This window comes from Salmo trutta, chromosome 2, assembly GCF_901001165.1.
Source record: "Salmo trutta chromosome 2, fSalTru1.1, whole genome shotgun sequence".
NCBI classification, from domain to species: Eukaryota; Metazoa; Chordata; class Actinopteri; order Salmoniformes; family Salmonidae; genus Salmo; species Salmo trutta.
In genome coordinates, this window is record NC_042958.1 from 11093097 (window position 1) to 11119763 (window position 26667).

General features: G+C 42.8%; 1 protein-coding gene across 1 annotated transcript in view; it reads left to right on the forward strand.

Moving 5' to 3' along the window:
• Positions 1-26472, forward strand: part of LOC115150453 (apoptosis regulator Bcl-2-like) — an 80612-nt gene extending 54140 nt beyond the window's left edge. Inside the window, exons 2-3 of the mRNA XM_029693768.1 lie at positions 22286-23765; positions 25114-26472. Coding sequence (XP_029549628.1) covers positions 22286-22414 — 129 coding nt within the window. The 3' untranslated portion in view covers positions 22415-23765; positions 25114-26472. The remainder of the gene's footprint in view (positions 1-22285; positions 23766-25113) is intronic.
• The last annotated feature ends 195 nt before the right edge of the window (positions 26473-26667 follow it).

Consider the following 26667-nt stretch of genomic DNA (forward strand, 5'->3'; position numbering starts at 1 on the left):
ATGGCGGGAATCCGGTTTCCGAGATTTTCCGGGATTTACCGCACAAAACCACTCCCTTCTCCCGGGAAAAATATCTGCAAGAAACCGGTAAATTACAAAAAATTATTTATATGAACAGCATGGCGTGAAATGGAACTGCTAAATTATACGTGATGTCTAAATCTGGCTTCACTACAGCCTCTGCATGATGAATCAAGGCTCAGGGTGTGGACAGACAACCCATCTCAGGGTGGGGACAGACAGCCCATCTCAGTATGGAGTGCAGTTCACAATGCATGTAGACCTATCATCTCATTATGGTAACCTTTTTCTTGTGACAGGTAGGCCTTCATTTGCTGCAGCATAGCCTATGCTGCTGTAATATAAAGACTGAATGCGCGTCTAATTTACCCATCGCCATATGGCTTTCAGGGGGTCACCTTGTTGTTTTATTGTAAAGATTATTGCACACTCAAATGACAATTGTGACTCTCAATTTAGACAAAACCCAAAAGCAGAGTTAACAGTATGGACACAGCAGCTTTAGACTAGGAACTAAGACACTCTTCGTCCTTAGTCATATTTAAAATCTTTATCTAAAAGAGAGCGGGGTTGATGTTGAGGCTGGGACATGTCTGTTCACGCTAAAGGTTCATTTTTGATATGTGTTGATTTGTTTCATCAAAGTACACCGGTGACATGCTTTCTCTGATCTTAATCAACGCCTTGTTTCATACATTTTAGATGTGCCCCCAACCCCCTCTGTCTTTGCTTCCTCCCTCATACATCATTCACTTTGACTAGCGTACACACAGAACACACCCACGCCCACTCATTACCATACAGTAATGTTCCAACAATGGTGAGCATTTTACAAACTAAAGGTTACTTAAGGTTCTTACAGCTTTGAATTATTATTCAATGTGTTCATTCTCACTTTATCTGCCTCTGTTCAAGAACAAGCATTTCATCACTAAATAATAAACATTATTTTTCTCCATTAGCTAATATAAGTAATCTGCATGTGACACAATTTATACTTTTCCTGGGAAGGGATTTTTGCATAAATCCCTGTTGCCTTCCATTTTGGGCATTGGATATGGGGACAGAGAAACAAGGGGAAGGGGAGACAGCTGGATGGGGGGGCTCGGGGTAGTTCTATTTCCTTTCCCCCACTCTTCTTGTACCCTAATTGGCTCTCTAGGATCCTTTGGCAGAATGGTGAATGAAACCAGATCGGTGGACTCCATTGGCTGGGAATAGTTTCACCCCCTCCATCCCTCTATTTCCACTTCCTGTCCAGTGCATCTGTTGAAGATAGCTATGCTCAGCCATGAACAGGACTTGCACTAGGGTTGAATGGCGGGAATCCGGTTTCCGAGATTTTCCGGGATTTACCGCACAAAACCACTCCCTTCTCCCGGGAAAAATATCTGCAAGAAACCGGTAAATTACAATAAATTATTTATATGAACAGCATGGCGTGAAATGGAACTGCTAAATTATACGTGATGTCTAAATCTGGCTTCACTACAGCCTCTGCATGATGAATCAAGGCTCAGGGTGTGGACAGACAACCCATCTCAGGGTGGGGACAGACAGCCCATCTCAGTATGGAGTGCAGTTCACAATGCATGTAGACCTATCATCTCATTATGGTAACCTTTTTCTTGTGACAGGTAGGCCTTCATTTGCTGCAGCATAGCCTATGCTGCTGTAATATAAAGACTGAATGCGCGTCTAATTTACCCATCGCCATATGGCTTTCAGGGGGTCACCTTGTTGTTTTATTGTAAAGATTATTGCACACTCAAATGACAATTGTGACTCTCAATTTAGACAAAACCCAAAAGCAGAGTTAACAGTATGGACACAGCAGCTTTAGACTAGGAACTAAGACACTCTTTGTCCTTAGTCATATTTAAATGATGTTGATGTTGAGGCTGGGACATGTCTGTTCACGCTAAAGGTTCATTTTTGATATGTGTTGATTTGTTTCATCAAAGTACACCGGTGACATGCTTTCTCTGATCTTAATCAACGCCTTGTTTCATACATTTTAGATGTGCCCCCAACCCCCTCTGTCTTTGCTTCCTCCCTCATACATCATTCACTTTGACTAGCGTACACACAGAACACACCCACGCCCACTCATTACCATACAGTAATGTTCCAACAATGGTGAGCATTTTACAAACTAAAGGTTACTTAAGGTTCTTACAGCTTTGAACTATTATTCAATGTGTTCATTCTCACTTTATCTGCCTCTGTTCAAGAACAAGCATTTCATCACTAAATAATAAACATTATTTTTCTCCATTAGCTAATATAAGTAATCTGCATGTGACACAATTTATACTTTTCCTGGGAAGGGATTTTTGCATAAATCCCTGTTGCCTTCCATTTTGGGCATTGGATATGGGGACAGAGAAACAAGGGGAAGGGGAGACAGCTGGATGGGGGGGCTCGGGGTAGTTCTATTTCCTTTCCCCCACTCTTCTTGTACCCTAATTGGCTCTCTAGGATCCTTTGGCAGAATGGTGAATGAAACCAGATCGGTGGACTCCATTGACTGGGAGTAGTTTCACCCCCTCCATCCCTCTATTTCCACTTCCTGTCCAGTGCATCTGTTGAAGATAGCTATGCTCAGCCATGAACTGGACTTGCACTAGGGTTGAATGGCGGGAACCCGGTTACCGAGATTTGCTGGGATTTGCCAACCAAAAACACTCCCCTTTCCCGGGAAAAATAACTGTGAGAAAACTGTAAATTAAAATAAATGATTTATATGAACAGCATGGAGTGAAATGGAACTGTTAAATTATACGTGATGTCTAAATCTGGCTTCACTACAGCCTCTGCATGATGAATCAAGGCTCAGGGTGTGGACAGACAACCCATCTCAGGGTGGGGACAGACAGCCCATCTCAGTATGGAGTGCAGTTCACAATGCATGTAGACCTATCATCTCATTATGGTAACCTTTTTCTTGTGACAGGTAGGCCTTCATTTGCTGCAGCATAGCCTATGCTGCTGTAATATAAAGACTGAATGCGCGTCTAATTTACCCATCGCCATATGGCTTTCAGGGGGTCACCTTGTTGTTTTATTGTAAAGATTATTGCACACTCAAATGACCACTGTGACTGTCAATTTAGACAAAACCCAAAAGCATGCGTTGAGGAGTAACACATTCAACATAGCTGTTTTTAGCAGAAACAAACAAACATGCATAGTGACGGATGGGAGATAGTGTATCTTTCTATCTCTTTGTCTTCATTGCAAATTAGGACATAGGTTACTAGGGATGTGTGTGATACCACGATCATGCACTGTCAATCTCTCCTAAGAGGCCATTCTAAGCAGATCTAAGCTGTATTCCCTATTACAACAACATACAATGGGGGAAAGTGGGGTAAGTTGAGCCAAAGGGGTAAGTTGAGCCACCCTTGTTTCTAGGAAACTATGCACAAAATGAATAATTTCACAAAATATTTAGGTAGAGGTCATCATTTCATGGAGTCTGTGAAGGAAAAAAAATTGAACGCAAGTTAGATCCAAAAAACAGATTTTCACAAGGTCAAATTAGTTTATTGTGTTAGAGGTTTCATGATGCTTGTATCTAAACCAAAGTAGATCATTTAAAGATTGTTCTATACATCAGTTGGGGACTCTATAAGCTTCAATATGAAGTCTGAAACCTAGCATAAGTTAAACTAATGTTTGAGCCAATGGCAAGTTGAGCACAATGAAGTGTTTTCTTCCCAGGTGTAATGCATGGCATTATCGCTGGGATATGAGGTAACAATAGGGCCTGACCTATGTTAAAAGTCTTTAAAACAGTACAAAGTGTTTGTTAGGTGTTAAGCCTGTGTTAAAATATGCTTAAAATGATTAAAAGACAAAAAAACGATTGAGATTGTGTTGAATTGTGTTTGGGAAATAAAGATACATGGTTTTGAAAAGGTAGTGGTAATATTTCATTCAGTATAGACGTTTGTAGGTGGCTAAACTCACTATGTCCAACGGCTCAACTTACCCCATTCCCGGTAAGTTGTGCCAAGAGACCACTTTTTTAGGACAATTCAGATTATTTCCAGGGATACACAACATTCTGAAATACACTAAGTACACCAATCATTAGGAACACCTTCCTAATATTGAGTTGCACCCCCCTTTTTGCCTTCAGAACAGACTCAATTTGTCAGGGCATGAACTACAAGGTGTCAAATGCATTCTGCAGGGATGCTGGCCCATGTTGACTCCAATGCTTCCCACAGGAGTGTCAAGTTGGCTGGATGAACTGTTGATCATGAAAAACCCAGCAGCATTTCAGTTCTTGACACAAACCGGTGCGCCTGGTATCTACTACCATACCCCGTTCAAAGGCACTTACATTTTTTGTCTTGCCCATTCCTCTCTGAATGGCACACATACACAATCATTGACTCAGTTATCTCAAGGCTTAAAAATCCTTCTTTAACCTGTCTTCTCCCCTTCATCTACACTGATTGAAGTGGATTTAACAAGTGATGTCAATAAGGGATCATAGTTTTCACCTGGATTCACCTGGTCAGTCTATGTCGTGGAAAGAGCAGGTGTTCATAATGTTTTGTACACTCAGTGTATATGTAGATATCTTTGTTAGAAAGAATACTACATTTCCCTTGATGGAGTGATGTTGAATGTAAAAAATGGCTCAACTTACCCCACTGTCCCCTAGAGAATTATTCCAAACCAAAACACGGTCAAGGGGAGGAGAGGACAAAGGGACTAAATAAAACCCATTAAGTAAAGTGGAGATGGGGTGGGGGGACATGCCCCAACCCCACCCCTCCAAGACAGAGGACTTTCCACGGTGGCCAATCTCATTACCCATAAGGCTCTCCTGAAACAGCAACAGTGTGACCCTCCTCTTGGTTCAGTGTCTGGTGCCATGTTACACGCTCCGAACGGATCACTAATACCTTTGACCTTACACAGCTCGTTAAAGGGCCAACCAGGGTGACTTGTTGCTCTAAAACACAGATTGATTTGGTGTTCAGTAATAAACCAGAGAGAGTGACTAAATCATTCAATATGGTTACTGGGCTGTCTGATCATAATTTGACACTTATAGCCAGAAAGTTGTCTAAGATCAGGTTTAAGCTCTCTACTGTTAGAAAGCCGGATCAACTAAGAATACCTAAGAGTGAATTAAACTATTTTGAAAACGCAATTAATGGAATTAACTGGAATGATCTCTTGTCCTATACAGACGTGGAAGCTGATAGTGAGGTTTTTCTATCCACAATCCAGGCTACAATAAATGGTTTCCTAAAGAAAATCAAATCCAAACCTGGCCAAAAGAGCACTCTTCCTTGGCTAAATGGAGAAATTTGGAAATTGATGAAAGAACGAGATTATGCTCTAAAAACAGCCCTAAAATCCAAATTAGAGCATGACAGACGTAGGTTTACCATGTTGAGAAATAAGGTGATGAAAGAAATCAGACAGGCCAAGGCAAACTTTTTTATTAACATAATTGGTGAGGCAAAGGGAAATTCAAAATTGATCTGGGAGAATCTAAAAAAGTTAACAGGGAAAGACCATAGTAAAACTGCAAAAAGACTAGAAATCATGGTGAATAACAATCTAACACAGGATGCAGTCAAAATAGCAATAGCCTTCAATTCCTACTTTATTGACTCTGTCAAGGTACTGACACAGAACCCCTCCACTGGTTTATTGGGCTCAGTGCTAGTGAATGACGCTCAACCTGTCTTCATCATAAGGGAGGTTTCTGAGTCAAAGGTGAACAAGGTGATTAGCTCACTAAAGAACTCTAAATCCAAAGATGTGTTTGGGCTGGACTCTACCTTTCTTAAAAACTACAAAGAGTCACTCATTGGCCCCATTACTAAGGTCACCAACACATCTATTGGTCTGGGGGTGTTTCCAAGGGTATGGAAGTCAGCCATAATAACGGCCATCTTTAAATCGGGCGACCCTGCTGACGTGAGTAACTACAGGCCCATTAGTATACTACCTGTAGTGTCGAAGGTTGTTGAAAAGTGTGTAGCAGAACAACTGATTTCCCACCTCAACAACAGCCCCTTCACATTACACTCCATGCAGTTTGGCTTCAGAGCGAAACACTCCACAGAAACGGCCAACTGCTTTCTTCTGGAAAATGTGAAGTCCAAGATGGACAAAGGGGGCGTTGTTGGGGCTGTGTTTCTGGACCTAAGGAAGGCTTTCGATACTGTTAACCATGAGATTCTCATCACAAAATTGTCCAAGTTCAACTTTTCCCCCGATGCCTTGAGATGGATGAAATCATACCTTGAAGGCAGAACTCAGTGTGTCAGAGTGAGCAATGAGCTGTCGCCCACTCTTAGCTATGATGTGGGCGTGCCCCAAGGGTCAATACTGGGGCCCCTCTTGTTCAGCCTGTACATTAATGATCTGCCTTCCGTCTGCACTGGGTCTGAAGTTCAAATGTATGCAGATGATACAGTGATATATGTGCATGCAAAGAGCAAACAACAAGCTGCACAAGAACTCACTACTGTAATGGTCCAGGTTACAAAGTGGCTCAGTGACTCGTGTTTGCATCTCAATGTGAAAAAAACTGTTTGCATGTTCTTCACAAAGAGGGCAACAGATGCTACTGAGCCAGATGTCTATGTGTCAGGGGAGAAGCTCCAGGTGGTATCTGATTTTAAGTACCTTGGAATCATACTTGATTCCAACCTCTCTTTTAAAAAGCATGTGAAAAAGGTAATTCAAATAACCAAATTCAACCTAGCTAATTTCCGATTTATACGAAATTGTTTGACCACAGAGGTAGCAAGACTGTACTTCAAATCGATGATACTCCCCCACTTAACATACTGCTTGACTAGTTGGACCCAAGCTTGCCATACAACATTAAAACCTATTCAGTCTGTCTACAAACAGGCTCTCAAAGTGCTCGATAGGAAGCCCAATAGCCATCATCACTGTTACATCCTCAGAAAGCATGAGCTCCTGAGTTGGGAAAATCTGGTGCAATACACCGACGCATGTCTTGTATTCAAGATCCTAAATGGCCTAGCTCCCCCTCCACTCAGTACTTTTGTTAAACAGAAAATCCAAACATATGGCAGCAGATCCACAAGGTCTGCCATGAGAGGTGACTGTATAGTTCCCTTAAGGAAAAGCACCTTTAGTAAATCCGCTTTCTCTGTGAGAGCGTCCCATGTCTGGAATACACTGCCATCAGACACACATAACTGCACCACATATCACACTTTCACAAAATGCATGAAGACATGGCTAAAGGTCAATCAGATTTGTGAACATAATCCCTAGCTGTGTATTGCCGCTTTCCATGTTGTCTGTTGTCTGTAGCTTGTGAGGTGCGGAAACACTTTGTTTTTATGGATTTTGTCTTGTTGCTTTTTGTTCTATGTTGCTCTGTCTGTATGCTACATCTTGCTTGTCCTATGTTGCTCTGTCTTTATGCTATGTCTTGCTTGTCCTATGTTACTCTGCGTGTGCTCACTGTTCTATGATTGTCTATATTGTAATTGTTTTTAATAACCTGCCCAGGGACTGCGGTTGAAAATTAGCCGGCTGGCTAAAACCGGCACTTTTACTGAAACGTTGATTAATGTGCACTGTCCCTGTAAAAATAAAATAAACTCTAAACTCTAAACCTTCCTAAACCACAATCCTCTCATGTCAGTGTGGGGCTGCCCGCCCTGGGTCACAGGGGTCAATGCCATAAAAGAAGAAATAGAAGCAGAGTGGGGAAGCACAAAAGGGAGGGGGGATTGAACCTTGACCTCGTAATCCAATGCATCCTAAAAAGGTAATTGTTTTCAGTTTAAACTCCTGACTCTGGTACAGAGCAACAGACAAAACATAAATCTCTCTCCCTCCAGGCTTCGTACATTTAACAACATTATTCATGTCTCATGCCTCTTACTCTTGCCAATAGCATTGTTAGGCCTTAAAGCACAACACTGAAATTCTGTTTCATCATTCAATTAAGGATAAAGGTATAAAGTGTGAGAAAATAATGATATACGGTCTTGACTAAGCTGCAGATTTATATGTGCTACCGCAAGTTAGTTTCCGCTCCGTGAGAATGTCAGCGTATGTTTTTTGCATTAAACACATGATAACATGATAACAAAATAAAATATATGAAATTGGGTCGACAAGACGCTAAGAGCAAAGACATTTTCTAGACAAGTTAATGTTTCCTCTATGGAAAAGAAAAAACATCACAAAGGGACAACATCTGCCCCAAGCTACTTCATCTAAACAAAATGATTTCCTGCTTTCTGCGTTGCGCTTGGCCGTGGGGTGCATACAGTGGGAGGTGCATCTGGAGCTAACGTTCAGGCCCTGTGGTTACTACATCAAAGCGGACACAATTCCCTTTCCCCACCCCTACTCTCTCTCTCTACCACACACATATTTACGTGCTCACACACACACCCTGGTCTACACACTGATTGGATAGAACTGTGAGGATGTGTGCTTTTTCATTTCCGTTTTTATCTGTGATGCTGACCCCCTGATGGAGGGTACCCTGGGAAGGGCCACGGGGGCCCCTGAAGTCAGGGGTGTGCCAACCTGTGCACAGTATGGGGGTCTGTCTTCACCTCCACTGCATTGCCTTAATGACTGGAATCTCGTTATCTCAAGGAGAAGAAATGCTTGTAAGACCTCATTAGTCCCCAGCGGGTCCATGATAGTGAGCTGTAAGAAGAGGAAGTGTTGCTAGGGTAACAGCTAAAAGGAAAGTTCTGAGAAATAAACACATTTCATTTTAGTGTAGTGGTCTGGGGCACTAGGGGCATAGTTTTTTGTGTCAGATATCAATTTCCCCAGGTAGTCACTCTACGTTGTTTTAATTTAAAGTCAAGGTGATATACTGAACAGTACATGTATAACACAACACCGGTGTAGTTATTTCTGTGTTTAATGTGTATGAACCATTCTAAAACATTGAAACGTTGTTGTTTGTAAATCCCAGCATGCATCTGTTCCAACAGTAACACACCATGACATAGTTACCGAGTCATGACTCAAATTCCACTTGACCGTTTAGTCATGGTAACTAGTCTTCTCCAAGACTGTACTCTGATGCCACTGATGGTTATTAGTAGCCTATCAAACTGGCTAACTGCCCGTCACTAATGGCTTGGTACTCAGCGCTCTATTGTCCCTCTAATCACTCTGACATCAATCCAAATATACCCCTGTACCGACAGGTGCATGATAATGTTCCATTCTAAATCAAAACGAACTACTTTCACACCTATATTATTTAGTATATGTAAAAACAAGATTGAGAATTGAGAATAGTCTAATGGGTGACAATATTGTCACATGTGAATGATGCATTATTACCACTTGTGAATGATGTCCAGCGTGTGCAGTCTTAGGCAAGAAACAGCACATGCCTTTATTTAGACATTTCAAATCATAGTCACACACATCATGTAGCCTTGTCCATAGGCCTATATGTTTTGATAAGGTTTGTATCACAACTAAAGTGTCCAAATAACTCCAAACTGAGCCTATAATCCTCGGACCCCTGGAACATAGTTGGAGAGCACATAGCCTGCAGAGCCTAGTGAAACGTGTTCTTATAAGCCCAGTCATTGCGCAATCATGTACGAAAACAGAGTTTTGACTGGCCCAGTTTTTTCGTGCTGCTATATTTCTTGCTTAATTCTTAAAATGAAGCACATGAATCCGCTTTACAACCAGTGTAGCATACATAGGTGGCACGTGTGTTTCAAGTTTGTGGAAGCTAATTTTCTCCATAAAAATTCACCTTTATAAAAAAAAGTATTTCTTTTTTTAACTAGGCAAGTCAGTTAAGAACAAATTCTTATTTACAGAAACACACACACACACAGTCAATTTTGTTCTGTGTACAATCCCAGTTTCGTCAATTGAGGTCACAACCAAAAGCTCCTAGGCAATACGATTTACTATCTTCCCTTGAATTTACAATAACGAATCAAAGGGCCTGGCTTTTGATCCAAATAACAGGTCAACTGTCATCTGTCAATTTACAATAAAGAATTCCACGCATCATTGCATTTGCAGACTTATGTAAAATAGCCTACTATACCTTATGTGATGAGTAGATTGGATAGTCATAATTTAGGCTGATAATATAGCTCAATCACTGTTCGCAAAATGGCTGTTCAATGCCTGAGCGCATATAACGTAGAGTGGGCCTAGGCTATTGGGTATGGCCTTTTATAAACATATTTCATGTAATTCTACTACACTTATATGACTGGAGAAATTAGCAGAGTCTTTTTTAATACGACAAATTAAAGGGTATCCTACTCAGCTGACACTGACAAACAGATGAATAAAAATAACGTTGTCCATAAATTAGGCCTACGAGAAGTAGAGACGCAAATAGAATATGAAATCCATCTTAACTGGAGGAGGAAATTATTGTCCAAAACACTTTTAAGTGGTACTGACCTAACAATGATAAACAGTGAATTTGCAAAGTGCGCACTCACCGGAGATATTGCCGATGCTCTCCGCTGGTGCCAATAAGATAGGTTATAGGCCTACTGTTGTCCTCTCAATTAAGTTTCGAATTTGGATAACTAAAAGACAGATTAGAGTATTTTTTACATTGTCATCTCTTTACAGTTATAACCATTTGCTTTCCAAACTATGTTTTTCCGAAATATTGCGATATGCCTGGTTTGACATCTCAACTTTTCACTGACCATTGATACTCAACAATAATCTGCCCAAATTGCGTGCGCTGCCTTTCCTTCTGACTGTAGGCAATGCAATTTAGAACAATCCAAACGATAAAAAAAAAGAATATTCTTCTGTGGCCAAATCATGCTTTAGTAGCCTATTTTGAATGATTTAATTTATTTCTGTATAGACAGGAGTATGCTAATTAGGCTATATAGTTTTGCCAATTTAATTACATCTACTTCAGGGAAACATAGCTTCCCTAAACCTCGGACGCGCAGCCTGCGCTTGCATATTAAAAACGTAACCGCCATTCGCTATTCGAGTGCAGGCTACAGATGACATGTTTTTGTGTGGGCCATTCTAAATCAAAATGTATTCCACACTAGTAGACCAAATTAAATTAAGGATAGTCTGATTGGTAAAAAATATTCTAAAGTGTTTGTCAAATTGTGAATGAGAGACTGATGTGCAGCCTGCGGAAGAAACAGAGCAGAGGCTCATGCCTTTCATGCAACTTTTTCAAGTCATCATTAGAGTCGCGTCATGCAGGCTTAGAATGTATTAACAACCAAAACATGTAGCCCAACTAAAGTTACATTAATAACTCTAAATTAAGCATATAGAAGTACCTGTTTCTTTGTTAACCGCTCAACACAGAATATTCGCATGTGCGCACTCCCTCAAATAATTTGGGGAAAATATTCGTTCTATTTTATTCAGCTTTGTTTAATAGTATTCTTCATACTATAAAATAATATGTAAAATAATGGCACAGAATTCTTAGCAAATGTTGTCTGCTAAATGAACTTGTGTAGCGCACAGACATTTGACATAGCCAGATCAGGGCCTAACATAAGGACAACTCAGAGTATGCTATTCTGTTCTTCTGAAATAGACTACATTTTCTTCATATCATGTTTCTTTAGACCTGTCTAAAATAAATAATGGATTTATTGTGATGGTGCAGGCTATTACGTTGATTTATACAACTTTTTTGAAATGTAGATGTTCCAAGGGTCCGCATCAGTGGCTTGTAGGCTATGCGTGGAAGCCACAAGATGCTAAATGTTTTTTATGTTAATTAGCGGTCAATTAAAGTGAGACTGGCAGATATTTGCATGACGATCACCAGCTGACAAATGTCATGACTGCCACAGCTCTACACACTCCTCTTCTTAGGCAGTGCAGTGTTAATCGTGCCTTGTTCCCTCTCCCATGGTGCTTTTATATCTGTGGCCAGCTAATTAATCCGCTCTGATGGTTGAAAACATGACCGAAAAACCTTACCCAGAGTCATGCTTCCACGTGATTGGATGGATGGAGACATTCGTGTTCAGCTCTGGGGTTATGAGACCTGAGGCCTTCTTGGCTGTATGGTACAGTTGTCAGTTGGGATGGGTTGACTCAGGTTAATGGCTGTGTGAAAGTTTGTCAATGTGTTAGGGTATGGCTTGTCATAATGTGTTAGGGTAAGGCTCATAGGAGGCCTGTGAGCTAAACACACAGTGCATCATGGGATAGGCAGCAAGTAGATCAACAAATAATTGCATTCTTAAACTCAAGAGTGTTTGATTGTCTGAGCTCATAATTTTCCAGGACTGACTACACTTGACATGTGACGTGACAAAGCCAGAGACCTGGAGGCCATGACATGAACTAAGGCCTTGTTTTCTCCTTAAGAGACTCAAATTAAAGGAAACACACACACACAGTCAATGTTATTCTGTGTAGAATCCCAGCATTGTCAATTGATGCCACAACCAAAAGCTCCAAGGCAATACGATTTACTTTCTTTCCTTGAACTTACAACAATGAATCAAAGGGCCTGGCTTTTGACGCAAACAACAGGTCAACTGTCACCTGACACAGTGGGTAGGCCTGAATCGGAAGCCTCCCCTTTTTCAGAGAGTTTTGCTTCCTTTCTCCTCTATTGCGACATCCTTCTGGCAATCTAAAACCGTTAAACTATTTTTTTTATGCCTGCCAGAAAAGAGGCCCTCTTAATAAAATCTGTGTGTGGGTTGGGGTCAGTGGAGGTTTTTCAGCACAAATGAGAGGCAGGGGGGATGTGTTGTTGCCAACATGTGACAGGTGCCTGAGCAGGGCAAAGCCCTCAACGTTCCTATTCTCATTCTCAACTCCCTGCCTGACAAGAATCCAAGAGGTAGTCCTTTGTTGGAGCTTTGAGAATAACCAATCTCTTTTTGTTTTACACTAAGAACAACAAGGGATTTTTCTCAGTCCTTCCACATTAAGAAGACTACCTCACCTGGAATTGGACCACCTACGTCATTTGATCAAAGGCGATTACCTGGTATAGACTCTGGTTATACACAACCGGTCAAAAGTTTTAGAACACCTACTCATTCAAGGGTTTTTCATTATTTTGACTATTTTCTACATTACAGAATAATAGTGAAGACATCAAAACTATGAAATAAAACATATGGAATCATGTGGTAACCAAAACAAATCAAAATATATTTTATATTTGAGATTCTTCAAAGTAGCCACCCTTTGCCTTGATGACAGCTTTGCACACTCTTGGTATTCTCTCAACCAGCTTCATGAGCTAGTCACCTGGAATGCATTTCAATTAACAGGTGTTCTTTGTTAAAAGTTAATTTGTGGAATTTCTTTCCTTCTTAATGAGTTTGAGCCAATCAGTTGTGTTGTGACAAGGTATGGATGGAATAAAGAAGATAGCCCTATTTGGAATAAGGATGTAACGTAACAAAATGTGGAAAAAGTTAAGGGGTCTGAATACTTTCCGAATGCACTGTATATATATATATATATGTCCTAGTTAATGTATGTAAGTAGAGAGAGGTGGAGTGAGAGACAGAGGGCTCAATTAAATCCATAGCGCTGAAGACCTGTACTACAACGCAATAAATTTAAAAGCAATGTTCCCGTGTAGACTGCATTCACACTAAACGCTGCGTATGTTGGCTCAATCGGAAATTCACTTTAAATTTCAACCGCGCTACAGCACAGAACTTCAGCGCTATGGATTGAATCAAGCCCAGAGACAGAGATAAAGAACAAACAGAGAGGGATGTGTATGATAGAGGTGAGAGACTCTGGGATATGGATATGAGAGAGAGGAAAGAGACCCAGGGATATGTATATGAGAGAGAGGAAAGAGACCCAGGAATAAGGAAATGAGAGAGAGGAAAGAGAAAGAGTGCACTTATGAGTTTGATCGTCTCTCCACAGTGAGCCATCCCATCATGCTGAACCCCCAGTGAACCGACAGAGATAACTCCCCAGATGAAGCATTCCTCCATTACCCAGTCTGATGCCCTAATCAGCATCTCATGCAAATCTGTCTAAATCCCATCCATTTGGCTAATCCCCCTGGATTAAACGACCTCAAACCCCTAATAACCCATGTAAGGGTACAGTGAGTCAGAGCCTGTCACATTTGGCTGGCTTTGTCACATTACCTGGGCTCTGATCCAATCCATTAGGGAAAACTCTGGGAAAGGGCTTGGTTGGCTGTTTTTAGGTAGTATTGCTATTGATATTCCAAGGAAGTCAGTTATCATTGCGCTAATCAGGTTGTTGAAGAATAGGTACACTGATGGGTCAAATCAAAAATTATTATTGGTTACATATATGTGTTTAGCAGATGTTATTGCGGGTGTAGCGAAATGCTTGTGCTTCTAGCTCTGTCAGTGCAGTAATATCTAACAAGTAATATCTAACAATTACTCAACATATACCCAATACACACAAATCTAGTAACGGAATGGAATTAAGAATGTAAAATATATGGACGAGCAATGTCAGAGCGGCATAGAATAAGACACAGTAGAATAGTATAGGAAACAGTTATACATATGAGATGGGTAATGCAAGATATGTAGACATTATTAAAGTGACTAGTGTTCCATTTATTAAAGAGGCCAGTGATTTCAAGTCTAGGCAGCAGCCTCTATGTGCTTGTGATGGCTGTTTAACAGTCTGATGGCCTTGAGATAGAAGCTGTTTTTCAGTCTCTCGGTCCCAGCTTTGATGCTCTTGTACTGACCTCGCCTTCTGGATGATAACGAGGTGAACAGGCAGTGGCTCAGGTGGTTGTTGTCCTTGATGATATTTTTGGCCTTCCTGTGACATCGGGTGCTGTAGGTGTCCTGGAGGGCAGGTAGTTTGCCCGCAGTGATGCGTTGGGCAGAACGCACCACCCTCTGGAGAGCCCTGCGGTTGTAGGCGGTGCAGTTGCCATACCAAGCAGTGATACAGCCCAACAGGATGCTCTTGATTGTCTACCTGTAAAAGTTTGTGAGGGTTTTAGGTGACATGCCAAATTTCTTCAGCTTCCTGAGGTTGAAGAGGTGCTGTTGCACCTTCTTCACCACAATGTCTGTGTGAGTGGACCATTTCAGTTTGTCAGTGATGTGTACGCCGAGGAACTTGACGCTTTCCATCTTCTCCACTGCAGTACCGTCGATGTGGATAGGGGGGGTGTACCCTCTACTGTTTCCTGAAGTCCACAATCATCTCCTTTGTTTTGTTGACGTTGAGTGAGAGGTTATTTTCCTGCTACCACACTCCCAGAGCCCTCACCTTCCCATACTACTGTTGTGTCATCTGCAAACTTGATGATTGCGTTGGAGGCGTGCTTGGCCATGCAGTCATGGGTGAACAGGGAATACAGGAGGGGACTGAGCACACGTCCTTGTGGGACCCCAGTATTGAGGATCAGAGAAGTGGAGGTGTTGTTTCCTACCTTCACCGTGGCTATAACCGATGAGAATTCTCTTGGCAAATAATACGGTCAGCATTTGATTGTGAGGTATTCTAGATCAAGTGAACAAAAGGACTTGAGTTCCTGTATGTTATCACAATTACACCATGAGTCGTTAATCATGAAACATACACCCCTGCCCTTCTTCTTCCCGGAGAGATATTTATTCCTGTCTGCGCGTATATCCCGAGAGAGCCATGTTTCCGTGAAGCAGAGTATGTTACAATCCCTAATGTCTCTCTGGAAAGAGACTCGCGCCCTGAGCTCGTCAACTTTATTATCCAGAGACTGAACATTAGCGAGTAATATACTCGGAAGCGGTGGGTGGTGTGTGCGTCTCCTAAATTGGACTAGAAGACCACTCCGAGTACCTCTCCTTCACCTCCATTGTTTTGGGTCGGCTTCTGGAGTCAGTTCAATTGCCCTGTGAGATGCGAACAAAGATTCTGCTTCGGGAAATTTGTATTCCTGGTCGTGATGCTGGTAGTGCTGGTGAGTTATCGCCGCTCTGATATCCAATAATTGTTCCCAGGTGTATGTAATAACCCCACACAAATTCTGGGCTAACAATGTAAGAAATAATACATAAAAAAAACTAAATACTGCAAAGTTTCCTAAGAGCAAGAAGCGAGGCAGCCCTGCATGTTGGCGCCATTTTCAGGTTGAGTAAATGTCAGCGTTTTGTTTGTAAAGAGATGTCAGTAACACTACTTCTTAGGATGCATATAAAGCTTCTGCAAAGTCTGCATAACAAAGAATCACATCTGTTTATAGAGCAATGGTCAGATGTCACATTCGGAAGATTCACAACTTACCCTTTACTAATATTTACTGACATCTTTACATAGTGGCCACTTTTTTTCATTCACATCGCTGTTAACATTACGTAAGCCCGAACAAGTAGGCTAGTATATCCTGGTGGCCATGACAGCACTGGCGAAGCAAGTGGGTTTACTCCGCCCCAAAATCAGTCCACAAAAATAAGACCAGGAATTTTTGTTTGGAGGTCAATGAGAGAATGTTGAATTTGGTCAACATAAAATGTAATTATTAATTTGCTACATTAGGCTAATTTGATTGAATAGAAGTTTTGTAATGGCTAGGTTGTTACAAATGCACTGATAATAAGTGGACACGTGGCATTTCTGCAAAAATGTTCACACGCATATCTGCCCTTTCATTGGCTAGAATGGTCCCACCTGATCTCGCCTGCTCTCGCCTTCTATCTTTGAGGACATGTATTTCCATTGTTTAGACCGGTCACTGGTCCATCTTGTCAATATAACAGATCATCTTTGGCTCAGCTAGCTAGCTCAGCTGCTCCATCTAAAAGTCAGAGCTGCGTTCAGAGGTTATTAGTACTGGCCTTGGGCAAACAGAGCCGGTCTGTTCAAACACACGCCGGAAGCTTGCCGAGTGACAATGTTTGCCGAGGTGGGGGGAAAAACGTAAAGCAAACAGGGATGGAGGTAGCCAACCTGTCAACATGTTGGAAATCCAAGGGGTCCTGTCTGTCACCGACCCTCTGGCTAGCAAACAGGATAGCTGCTAAGAAAGGTTTACTCCAAATTAAAGTCATTGCATTCCTTGGGGACCTGCTCTTGTATTTGTGAGAGCAAAACATTAGACGAGGAGGAATGGAAGCCATTGGAGAGGACAGCACCATAAAGTAACCTGAAGAGAGAAAGAGGGTAGGGAGAGAGAGAGAGGGTAGGGAGAGAGAGGGTAGGGAGAGAGAGATAGAGGAGGAGAGAGAGGGTAGGGAGAGAGAGATAGAGGAGGAGAGAGAGGGTAGGGAGAGAGAGATAGAGGAGGAGAGAGAGGGTAGGGAGAGAGATAGAGGAGGAGAGAGAGGGTAGGGAGAGAGAGAGAGATAGTGGAGGAGAGAGAGGGTAGGGAGAGAGAGATAGAGGAGAGAGAGGGTAGGGAGAGAGAGAGATAGAGGAGGAGAGAGAGGGTAGGGAGAGAAAGAGAGATAGAGGAGGAGAGAGGGTAGGGAGAGAGAGAGATAGAGGAGGAGAGAGAGGGTAGGGAGAGAGAGATAGAGGAGGAGAGAGAGGGTAGGGAGAGAGAGATAGAGGAGGAGAGAGAGGGTAGGGAGAGAGAGATAGAGGAGAGAGAGGGGACAGAGTGTGTGTGTGTATCAGGTGATCAACAAAGCAGCTGTTGTTGCAGGTGTAAACACCTAATAGCCCTTGCTTGTGTGTCATAATGAAATACACACTGCACGTCTGCTCTATCTGGCCAGAGGGGGAACAAACGAGTCGAGAGAATGGAATAAACCATGACATCAAACCAGCGTTGGTATCTTTGGACTGACGTATGTCCATGTTTTGGACAGCTCTCTTGTCAGTGCTAGTGTATAGCCCCATACTGTGGAAGCACGACAGTGGAAACAACTGTGACAACAGGGAACCAGTGTGACATCTACTCTTTACAGTACATGCACAAAGTTGCTTTGTTAACGCTGGATATGCATGATCAACTGTACTCGTCTGGACAACTGTTCCCCCAGCTGGAATCTATTAATGTAATTAGCCGTGATAGGACAACGTTTATGAATAAGCTAATGAGACAAGTAGAGGCAGTTCCTATTGTGATGCTGTCACGCCTCTGTATGACCAGACTGAGCAATCAAGGAATTTCCCATAATGTCATCAATCTCTTTTTTTGCTGAGTGGTGGAAATGTAGAGAAATTGTTCTCGTAATTGAACACTTTGAATGATGCACTTTTCAATTGATCATCTTTACTGCAGTAAGCAGCGTGGGTGAATATTGGAAGTGGGAAGGATGGCTATAAACATGATATTTCTGGAAGAGAGGGGATTAAGTACATGATATGATGCTGTGCTCGTCATACAAGACACAGGATATTGACCCGTGGCTGTCAGAGAAAAGATCCATGACGTGCTTTTTCCTCAGTGACATTTAGTGTAGAATGAGGGAAGGTATGTGTGTATGGGAAATTGGGATTACTCCAAGACTTAAATCCAACTTCGTTGGCCTATCCATTCTAACTAGAGGATGATTCTGGACTATGAAGACAGACTTGTGTGAGCTACACCTCTGGATAAATGGTGCTGAATATTGCATCAGCGCTCTGACTTGAGCTAGGTCTTCTTGAGCTAGGTCTTCTTGAGCTAGGTCTTCTTGAGCTAGGTCTTCTTGAGCTAGGTCTTCTTGAGCTAGGTCTTCTTGAGCTAGGTCTTCTTGCTCTCTGTCTCTCCTCTTCCCTCCACGTCTCGTCTACTCTGACTGGTTTTGATGTGCAGCTGTGGGTTAACATCCCAGCACCAGAGCACGCCTCTACCCCTCTCCTTCTCCCCCCCCTTTCTCTCTCTTTCCTCCCCTTCACGTCTCGTCATCTGCTCTAACTGGTTTTGATGTGCGGCGGTTGTGGGTTAACCTTCTCCCATGCAGCACGTTGGGGAAGCTTCCTTTTTACAGTCTGTTACCCTCCTCCCAGGCAGCACGTTGGGGAAGCTTCCTTTTTACAGTCTGTTACCCTCCTCCCAGGCAGCACGTTGTGGAACGCTGAACGCAGATGACGGGTTTGAGCTGCAGATGAGAGTCTGTGCCAAGTGTAATACGGTTCAAATACGCTGCAATAAAAACAATGTGGCTTTACTTATTAAGCAGGCTACTCCTCTGTGTATGGGGAGGGGGGAAGAAATCGTAGGCACACTAGTATTCAATCTAGTTTCAAGTTTCAAGTCTGAATGTCACATGCACAAGTACAGTGAAATGCCTTACAACCACGCACACACACACACACACACACACACACACACACACACACACACACACACACACACACACACACACACACACACACACACACACACACACACACACACACACACACACACACACACACACACACACACACACACACACTAGGATCTAGGGTTCTGGCCATAGAGTTCTGGCTGTAAAAAAGAAACACACACATTTGTGAAGCTTTGTGAATACAGTGTTACATACCCAGCTCCTACTGCACAACCTGGGGTCACAGGTCACAACCACACACAGTAACAGTGTTTACAGTGATAAAACAGCCTTCGATGTCGACCAAAATACGTCAAACACTGGAGGCAGTCTAGCACCTGAGGCAGTATTACATCCTCTTAAACTAACTTTGTAAAGGTTCCATCTAGAGGAGCTGCAGTGGGATTATATTGCATCAGATGAAATTTTTTCCAACTAGTAATAAAAAGCAAAGTATTACCAGGAACAGTGATTCATTAGGGTTATCCCCTTGCTTATTATATTACAATTACACTACACTGAACACCCAGGGGGAAGAACCTGAACGTTTCCTTGTAACTGGTCATTTGGGGAAGAACCTGTTGCAAACCAAGATATGCTGAGATACATTTACATGTGGTTCATAGTCGTGTAGAATTTGATGTTTTGGTCTTGCTATGCCTGGCAAAGAAGGAGCGTAAATGTGTGTGTGTGTGTGTGTGTGTGTGTGTGTGTGTGTGTGTGTGTGTGTGTGTGTGTGTGTACGTGTGTGTGTGTACAAGTTTTCCTACCTTATCAGAAACAAAATGTCCTGAAAGTCACCATAAAACCTGAAAAGTCACCACAATGACCTGAAAAGTCACCACAATGACCTGAAAAGTCACCACAATGACCTGAAAAGTCACCACAATGACCTGAAAAGTTACCCTATTGACCTGAAAAGTCACCACAATGACCTGAAAAGTTACCATATTGACCTGAAAAGTCACCACAATGACCTGAAAAGTTACCATAATGACCTGAAAAGTCACCACAATGACCTGAAAAGTCACCACAATGACCTAAAAAGTCACCATAATGACCTGAAAAGTGTGTGTGTGTGTGTGTGTGTGTGTGTGTGTGTGTGTGTGTGTGTACAAGTTTTCCTACCTTATCAGAAACAAAATGTCCTGAAAGTCACCATAAAACCTGAAAAGTCACCACAATGACCTGAAAAGTCACCACAATGACCTGAAAAGTCACCACAATGACCTGAAAAGTCACCACAATGACCTGAAAAGTTACCATATTGACCTGAAAAGTCACCACAATGACCTGAAAAGTTACCATATTGACCTGAAAAGTCACCACAATGACCTGAAAAGTCACCATAATGACCTGAAAAGTCACCACAATGACCTGAAAAGTCACCACAATGACCTAAAAAGTCACCATAATGACCTGAAAAGTGTGTGTGTGTGTGTGTGTGTGTGTGTGTGTGTGTGTGTGTGTGTGTGTGTGTGTGTGTGTGTGTGTGTGTGTGTGTGTGTGTGTGTGTGTACAAGTTTTCCTACCTTATCAGAAACAAAATGTCCTGAAAGTCACCATAAAACCTGAAAAGTCACCACAATGACCTGAAAAGTCACCACAATGACCTGAAAAGTCACCACAATGATCTGAAAAGTCACCATAATGACCTGAAAAGTCACCACAATGATCTGAAAAGTCACCACAATGATCTGAAAAGTCACCATAATGACCTGAAAAGTCTCTATTTCTGTGTGTGTGTGTGTGTGTGTGTGTGTGTGTGTGTGTGTGTGTGTGTGTGTGTGTGTGTGTGTGTGTGAGGCATTATTCTCTTTCTTACTGAGAGGCTGGCTGTGAGACATGGTTGTCTGTTCCTGTCTTTTGTCCCTATGTGTACCACAGACAGGGGAGGCTCAGGAGTAGAGCCACAGAGATCTGGGCCACATGCAGCCATTGTCATTGAGACCTTGCTGGACCAAGGCCCAGGGGGGTTTGGGTTTCCTGATGCCTAGTGCCTATACATACACTGAGTGGACAAAACATTTCCATGACATAGACTGACCAGGTGAATCAGGTGAAAGCTATGATCGCTTATTGATGTCACTTGTTAAATCCACTTCAATCAGTGTAGATGAAGGGGAGGAGACGGGTTAAAGAAGGATTTTTAAGCCTTGAGACAATTGAGAAATGGATTGTGTATGTGTGCCATTCAGAGAGTGAACGGACAAAACAAAATATTTAAGTGCATTTAAATGGGGTATAGTAGTAGGTGTCAGGTGCACCGGTTTGTGTCAAGAACTGCAATGCTGCTGGGTTTTTCACGCTCAACAGTTTCCCGTGTGTATCAAGAATGATCCACCACCCAAAGGACATTCAGCCAACTTGACACAACTGTGGGAAGCATTGGAGTCAACATTGGCCAGCATCCCTGTGGAACGCTGTAGACACCTTGTAGAGTCCATGCCCTGACGAATTGAGGCTGTTCTGAGGGCAAAATGGGGATGCAACACAATATTAGGAAGGTGTTCCTAATGTCTTGTACACTCAGGGCTTGATGGGACACAAACTGATAATGTAACAAAGTCACATACACAGCAGGTGAATGTTCAGTAACCAGAATAAAGAACAGATGTAATGTTAAAGGGTGGCTTTGATGATGGTGATACTAACCTCTCTCTCTCCCCGTCTCTCTCCCCGTCTCTCCCCGTCTCCCTCTCTCTCTCCCTCTCCCTCTCCCTCTCCCTCTCCCTCTCCCTCTCCCTCTCGCTCTCGCTCTCCCTCTCCCCGTCTCTCTCCCCATCTCTCTCTCCCTCTCCCTCTCCCTCTCCCTCTCCCTCTCGCTCTCCCTCTCTCTCTCCCCGTCTCTCTCCCCGTCTCTCTCCCCGTCTCCCTCTCCCTCTCCCTCTCCCTCTCCCTCTCCCCATCTCTCTCCCCGTCTCTCTCCCCGTCTCTCTCCCCGTCTCCCTCTCCCTCTCCCTCTCCCTCTCCCTCTCCCTCTCCCTCTCTCTCTCCCCGTCTCTCTCCCCGTCTCCCTCTCCCTCTCCCTCTCCCTCTCCCTCTCCCTCTCTCAGGACGCCTTTGTGGAGATCTATGAGCAGCAGAGGATCTCTCACTCCTGGCCGTACCTAAAGACAGTGTTCGGCCTGGCCGCCCTGGGAGCCGCTGGAGTCACCATCGGAGCCTTGTTCACCCAGAAGTGATTCAAAAGCCCCCCAGAAGCCCCTCCCTCTCGTCAATCGCCTGCTACCAGATGAAGGCCCCTTACCCAGTAGCCCCCCCCCCAAAAAAAAGGCCCACAGCAAGTTTTCTTTCCAAAAAACTGTCAGCCTATAACTTTGCTGTGCACAGACTACAAGATTTCATCTCTCGTTCCCCATCTCCTTCGTTTTTCCTCATGTATCTATGAAAGCACCTCCCAGCTTAGCACTGCCCAGCCCGGGTCTGTAGCCTGGTTCTATCCCAGAGCTCCCGGCTCTTCAAAGGAAACTGCACAACTCTGTTACTCCCCAACTGCCAACAGAACAGTTCTTTCATATTCTATGACCCGTCCTCCTGCGAAATGAAAAGTACAGCCTTGTATATGCATACACACACAGATGGATGCATATTCTATACTACTGTAGGAACTTAACAATAAGGAATATCTATAGAAAGATTGAATACATACTTGTTGGATAATTATACACTCATACATAGACACACACCAACAGACACAATGAATATTGCATTTTGGAGGTGAACATATTCACACAAACTCAAGCGTGCGTTCTCACAACCAAATTACTTGTATGATATATGGTTAATGAACATAACACAACAAGTGATTGTTTATCCATAAACTGAAAAACAAACTGTTTTTTTTAGATAACTGTTTTCAGCATGATTCTGTGGTACATGTAACATTGTAACAATGACACTGACCGAAAAGTAAAACAAACAAAAACATCCCAAATGTACATTACACACCCAGCTTCCATCGCCAGCATGTGTGGTGAAAGTGGCCATTTTTGCCAGTGTCCATGTATGCATGATGCCTTTTGATGACATGGAGCACGTTTGGCAGAATGATTGGTTCAGACAAAGTCAGGGTTGTGTTCAGTGGGCCCGAAATGGAAGAAAACGGCCCGAAACCAAGAGTTACAATCCAAACTTGTCCAATAAGAAATGCTTATTTTTGTTTTCCGGCCTATTAAACACAGCCTAGGTGTTTTTCTATGTGTTTGGTTGGTGAAAGCTCACTGTACACAAACCCCCAAGGGAACTTCAATCAACAGATGAATTCCTTATTAAAGCGCTGATTGGTCCTCCCTGTTTCTCTCTTTGTGGAACTAATGTTGACAAGGACTGAAGGAATATTCTCCTGAGTTTCTCTCACTTATGTTCTGCGGGTAGGAAGCCCTTTTCAAGCACGCCTGAATGTATTTAGCCGGCCCTACCCCTTGACCCAAACCCTTCGATGGACCGTGCATCCGGTTTCTGTGTGAGCAGAGGGTGTTGAGAGAACCTAGATAAGCGTCATGTGGAGGATCATGACTTTCGCTGACCCACCTGGTAAAGGCCTTTCTCCAATTGGATGCTCCACAGAGATAAAACTGTTAATCCCAAGCAGCTGTGTGTGTGTGTGTGTGTGTGTGTGTGTGTGTGTGTGTGTGTGTGTGTGTGTGTGTGTGTGTGTGTGTGTGTGTGTGTGTGTGCGTGCGCGTGCGTGTGTGCGTGCGCGTGTGTGTGTGTGCGTGTGTGTGTGTGCGCGCGCGTGCATGGGTGTGCGTACGTGTGCGTGTGTGCGTGTGTGTGTGTGTGTGCGCGCACGTGCGTGTGTGTGCGCGTGTGCACGTGCGTGCGTGCGTGTGTGTGTGCATGCGCTAGCTCCAGAGAACAGAGGAGCTACTGAAGCTGCTATGGGAAAACAAGGTTGATAGGGCTTTGGTTTGGTGATGGTCCAGAATCCCCTCCACCTCCCAACCAAGGTCACATATTGGTGCATTCCACAGGTGTGCTTCTGCTGTTACTATTCTGCTATTACACTCTCCCTCTTAGCTACAGCGTCTGTTCTTCTCTCTCAACTTATTGCCTTTTTATCTCCCCCTTTCTTCAGTTTTTCTCTGTCACACGCATGCACGCACACACGCACACACACACACACACACACACACACACACACACACACACACACACACACACACACACACACACACACACACACACACACACACACACACACACACACCCACGACTCATTCTCTCTCTCTCTCTCTCTCTTTCTCCCTCACACACACACGGCTCATTCTCTCTCTCTCACACACACACACACACACACACACACACACACACACACACACGACTCATTCTCTCTCTCTCTCTCTCTCTCTTTCTCCCTCACACACACACGGCTCATTCTCTCTCTCTCTCTCTCTCTCACACACACACACACACACACACACACACACACACACACACACACACAGCTCATTCTCTCTTTCATACACACACACACAACTCATTTTCTCTCTCTCACACACACACATACGGCTCATTCTCTCTGTCATACACACACACGACTCATTCTCTCTCTCTCTCACACACACACACATACGGCTCATTCTCTCTGTCATACACACACACAACTCATTCTCTCTCTCTCTCACACACACACACACACACACACACAGCTCATTCTCTCTCCATCTCTTTGTCACTATCTCTATCCCACTCTCTCACCCCCTCGTTTCCTGGCTTGTAATTCTTAATTGGCTAAAGCTAAGTCCAGACATATGGAACAGTGATAATGGTACATTACAGGGATAATGGTACATTACAGGGATAATGGTACATTACAGTGATAATGTTTTTTTTAATGTTTCTTTTACCAAATCTGTCTGCTGCCACTTCCAACCAAGAGAGAGATGCATCGATCACCTGGTATCATATAACAACCCAATGACAGGAGGGTTGATTTCTCATCAGTGGAAGCAGACACCGAGGCACCACTCTTCCCATCAGGGAGACATTTTATTTTTAAAGCCTCTTATTGGCCAGAGCTGGTGTTCCACGGCCTCTGGTTGGTTACTTCCGATGTCTACTGTAACTACTGTCATTGGATCTTCTGAATTGCTATGTTCTTAAAAGCAGGTGTCGGTTCAGAAGGGTACAAGGCTAGGATTAAGATAGAAATGTATCGTGTATCTTGAGTTGAGATGAATTAGACTGCAACCCTGAAATTCCAGTTGCAATGTAATTAAAAATAATGCTGTGTAGTTTGCATATAGTATATTAACTAAAGGTTGTAGGATACACCATAGGGTAAATCTTTTGACTGTTTCTGACGATTGTGTGATAAGACTGTTAAAGCTGAACATACAAAGGACGCTCCAAAAAAGTATTGTTTGGCAGCTTTTTATTTTCCCACTGCTCCCTCTCTTATCTGGCTAGACAGATCAGGTCATTCATTTTCATTTGAACTTCCATTTCGATCCTCAGTTTTCACAGTTTACCTTGCTACTCTGTAGGCTACGTGATAAAAATGCAAAGATGGAGAAATCCTGTAACACTGGTCATAACTACATTTCCATTTGCTTTTACTCATTAGAGCACAGAGGTCCATGAGACGTCTTTCTAAAGCTGAGATTGGAGTGAGCAAAAATAGCAAAAATATAACAGACACAAAAAAAATGGATGAATCATGATTTCCATATGGAAATATCAAAATATATAAAGACAGACTTAAATACGATGCACATGCCTCTCGAGTATGGCAGTATCAGTGAAAGCAATACTACACTGCAGTTCATGGTCTTGTATCATCAGGAAAATGTCTGCAATGCAGAGTGGTGTGATGAGATCCATCAACATCTTCAACTGCACTGAAGATCACAAATATGTTATTGAACTAACGGTTTTGACTTTTTTCTCTCTTCAGAAGGAAACAAAATAAGATTTGAACAGCACATAGGGATGATTAGTTACTGGATATTGATCTGAACAAAAACCATGAAGAGGTGATAGTCAGCCTACCAATCGTACCAAAACATGAGTGAGGGGCTAGGTCTACAAACCACAGTTTGTGTTGAATTGATATTTATGTGTTTAATTGATATTTCACTGCCAAGGCAGGAGTAGTTTTCATAAACTGTACACAGAGCTGCTAGTATTTGATTGTTCCACATTGTATTATGTCTATGTTGAAGAAGCCACATGAGAATTACTGAGGTGAGATGAAATTAAAGAGAGTCAGATATGGAAATAAACAGAGAAAATGTTATCTTGTTTTATGAATTCTTGGAGTCAAAGGACCTGTTTTGCACCTGTATTCTTGGAGTCGAAGGACCTGTTTTGCATCTGTTGTTGACTAAAACTGAAACACGTAGGACAAACAGAAGAAAATACAATAGTTCTGTATCTTTCTTTTTACCTTCTGTTGTTGACTTCTTAGCAAACCAACTTTCTCAGTGAAATC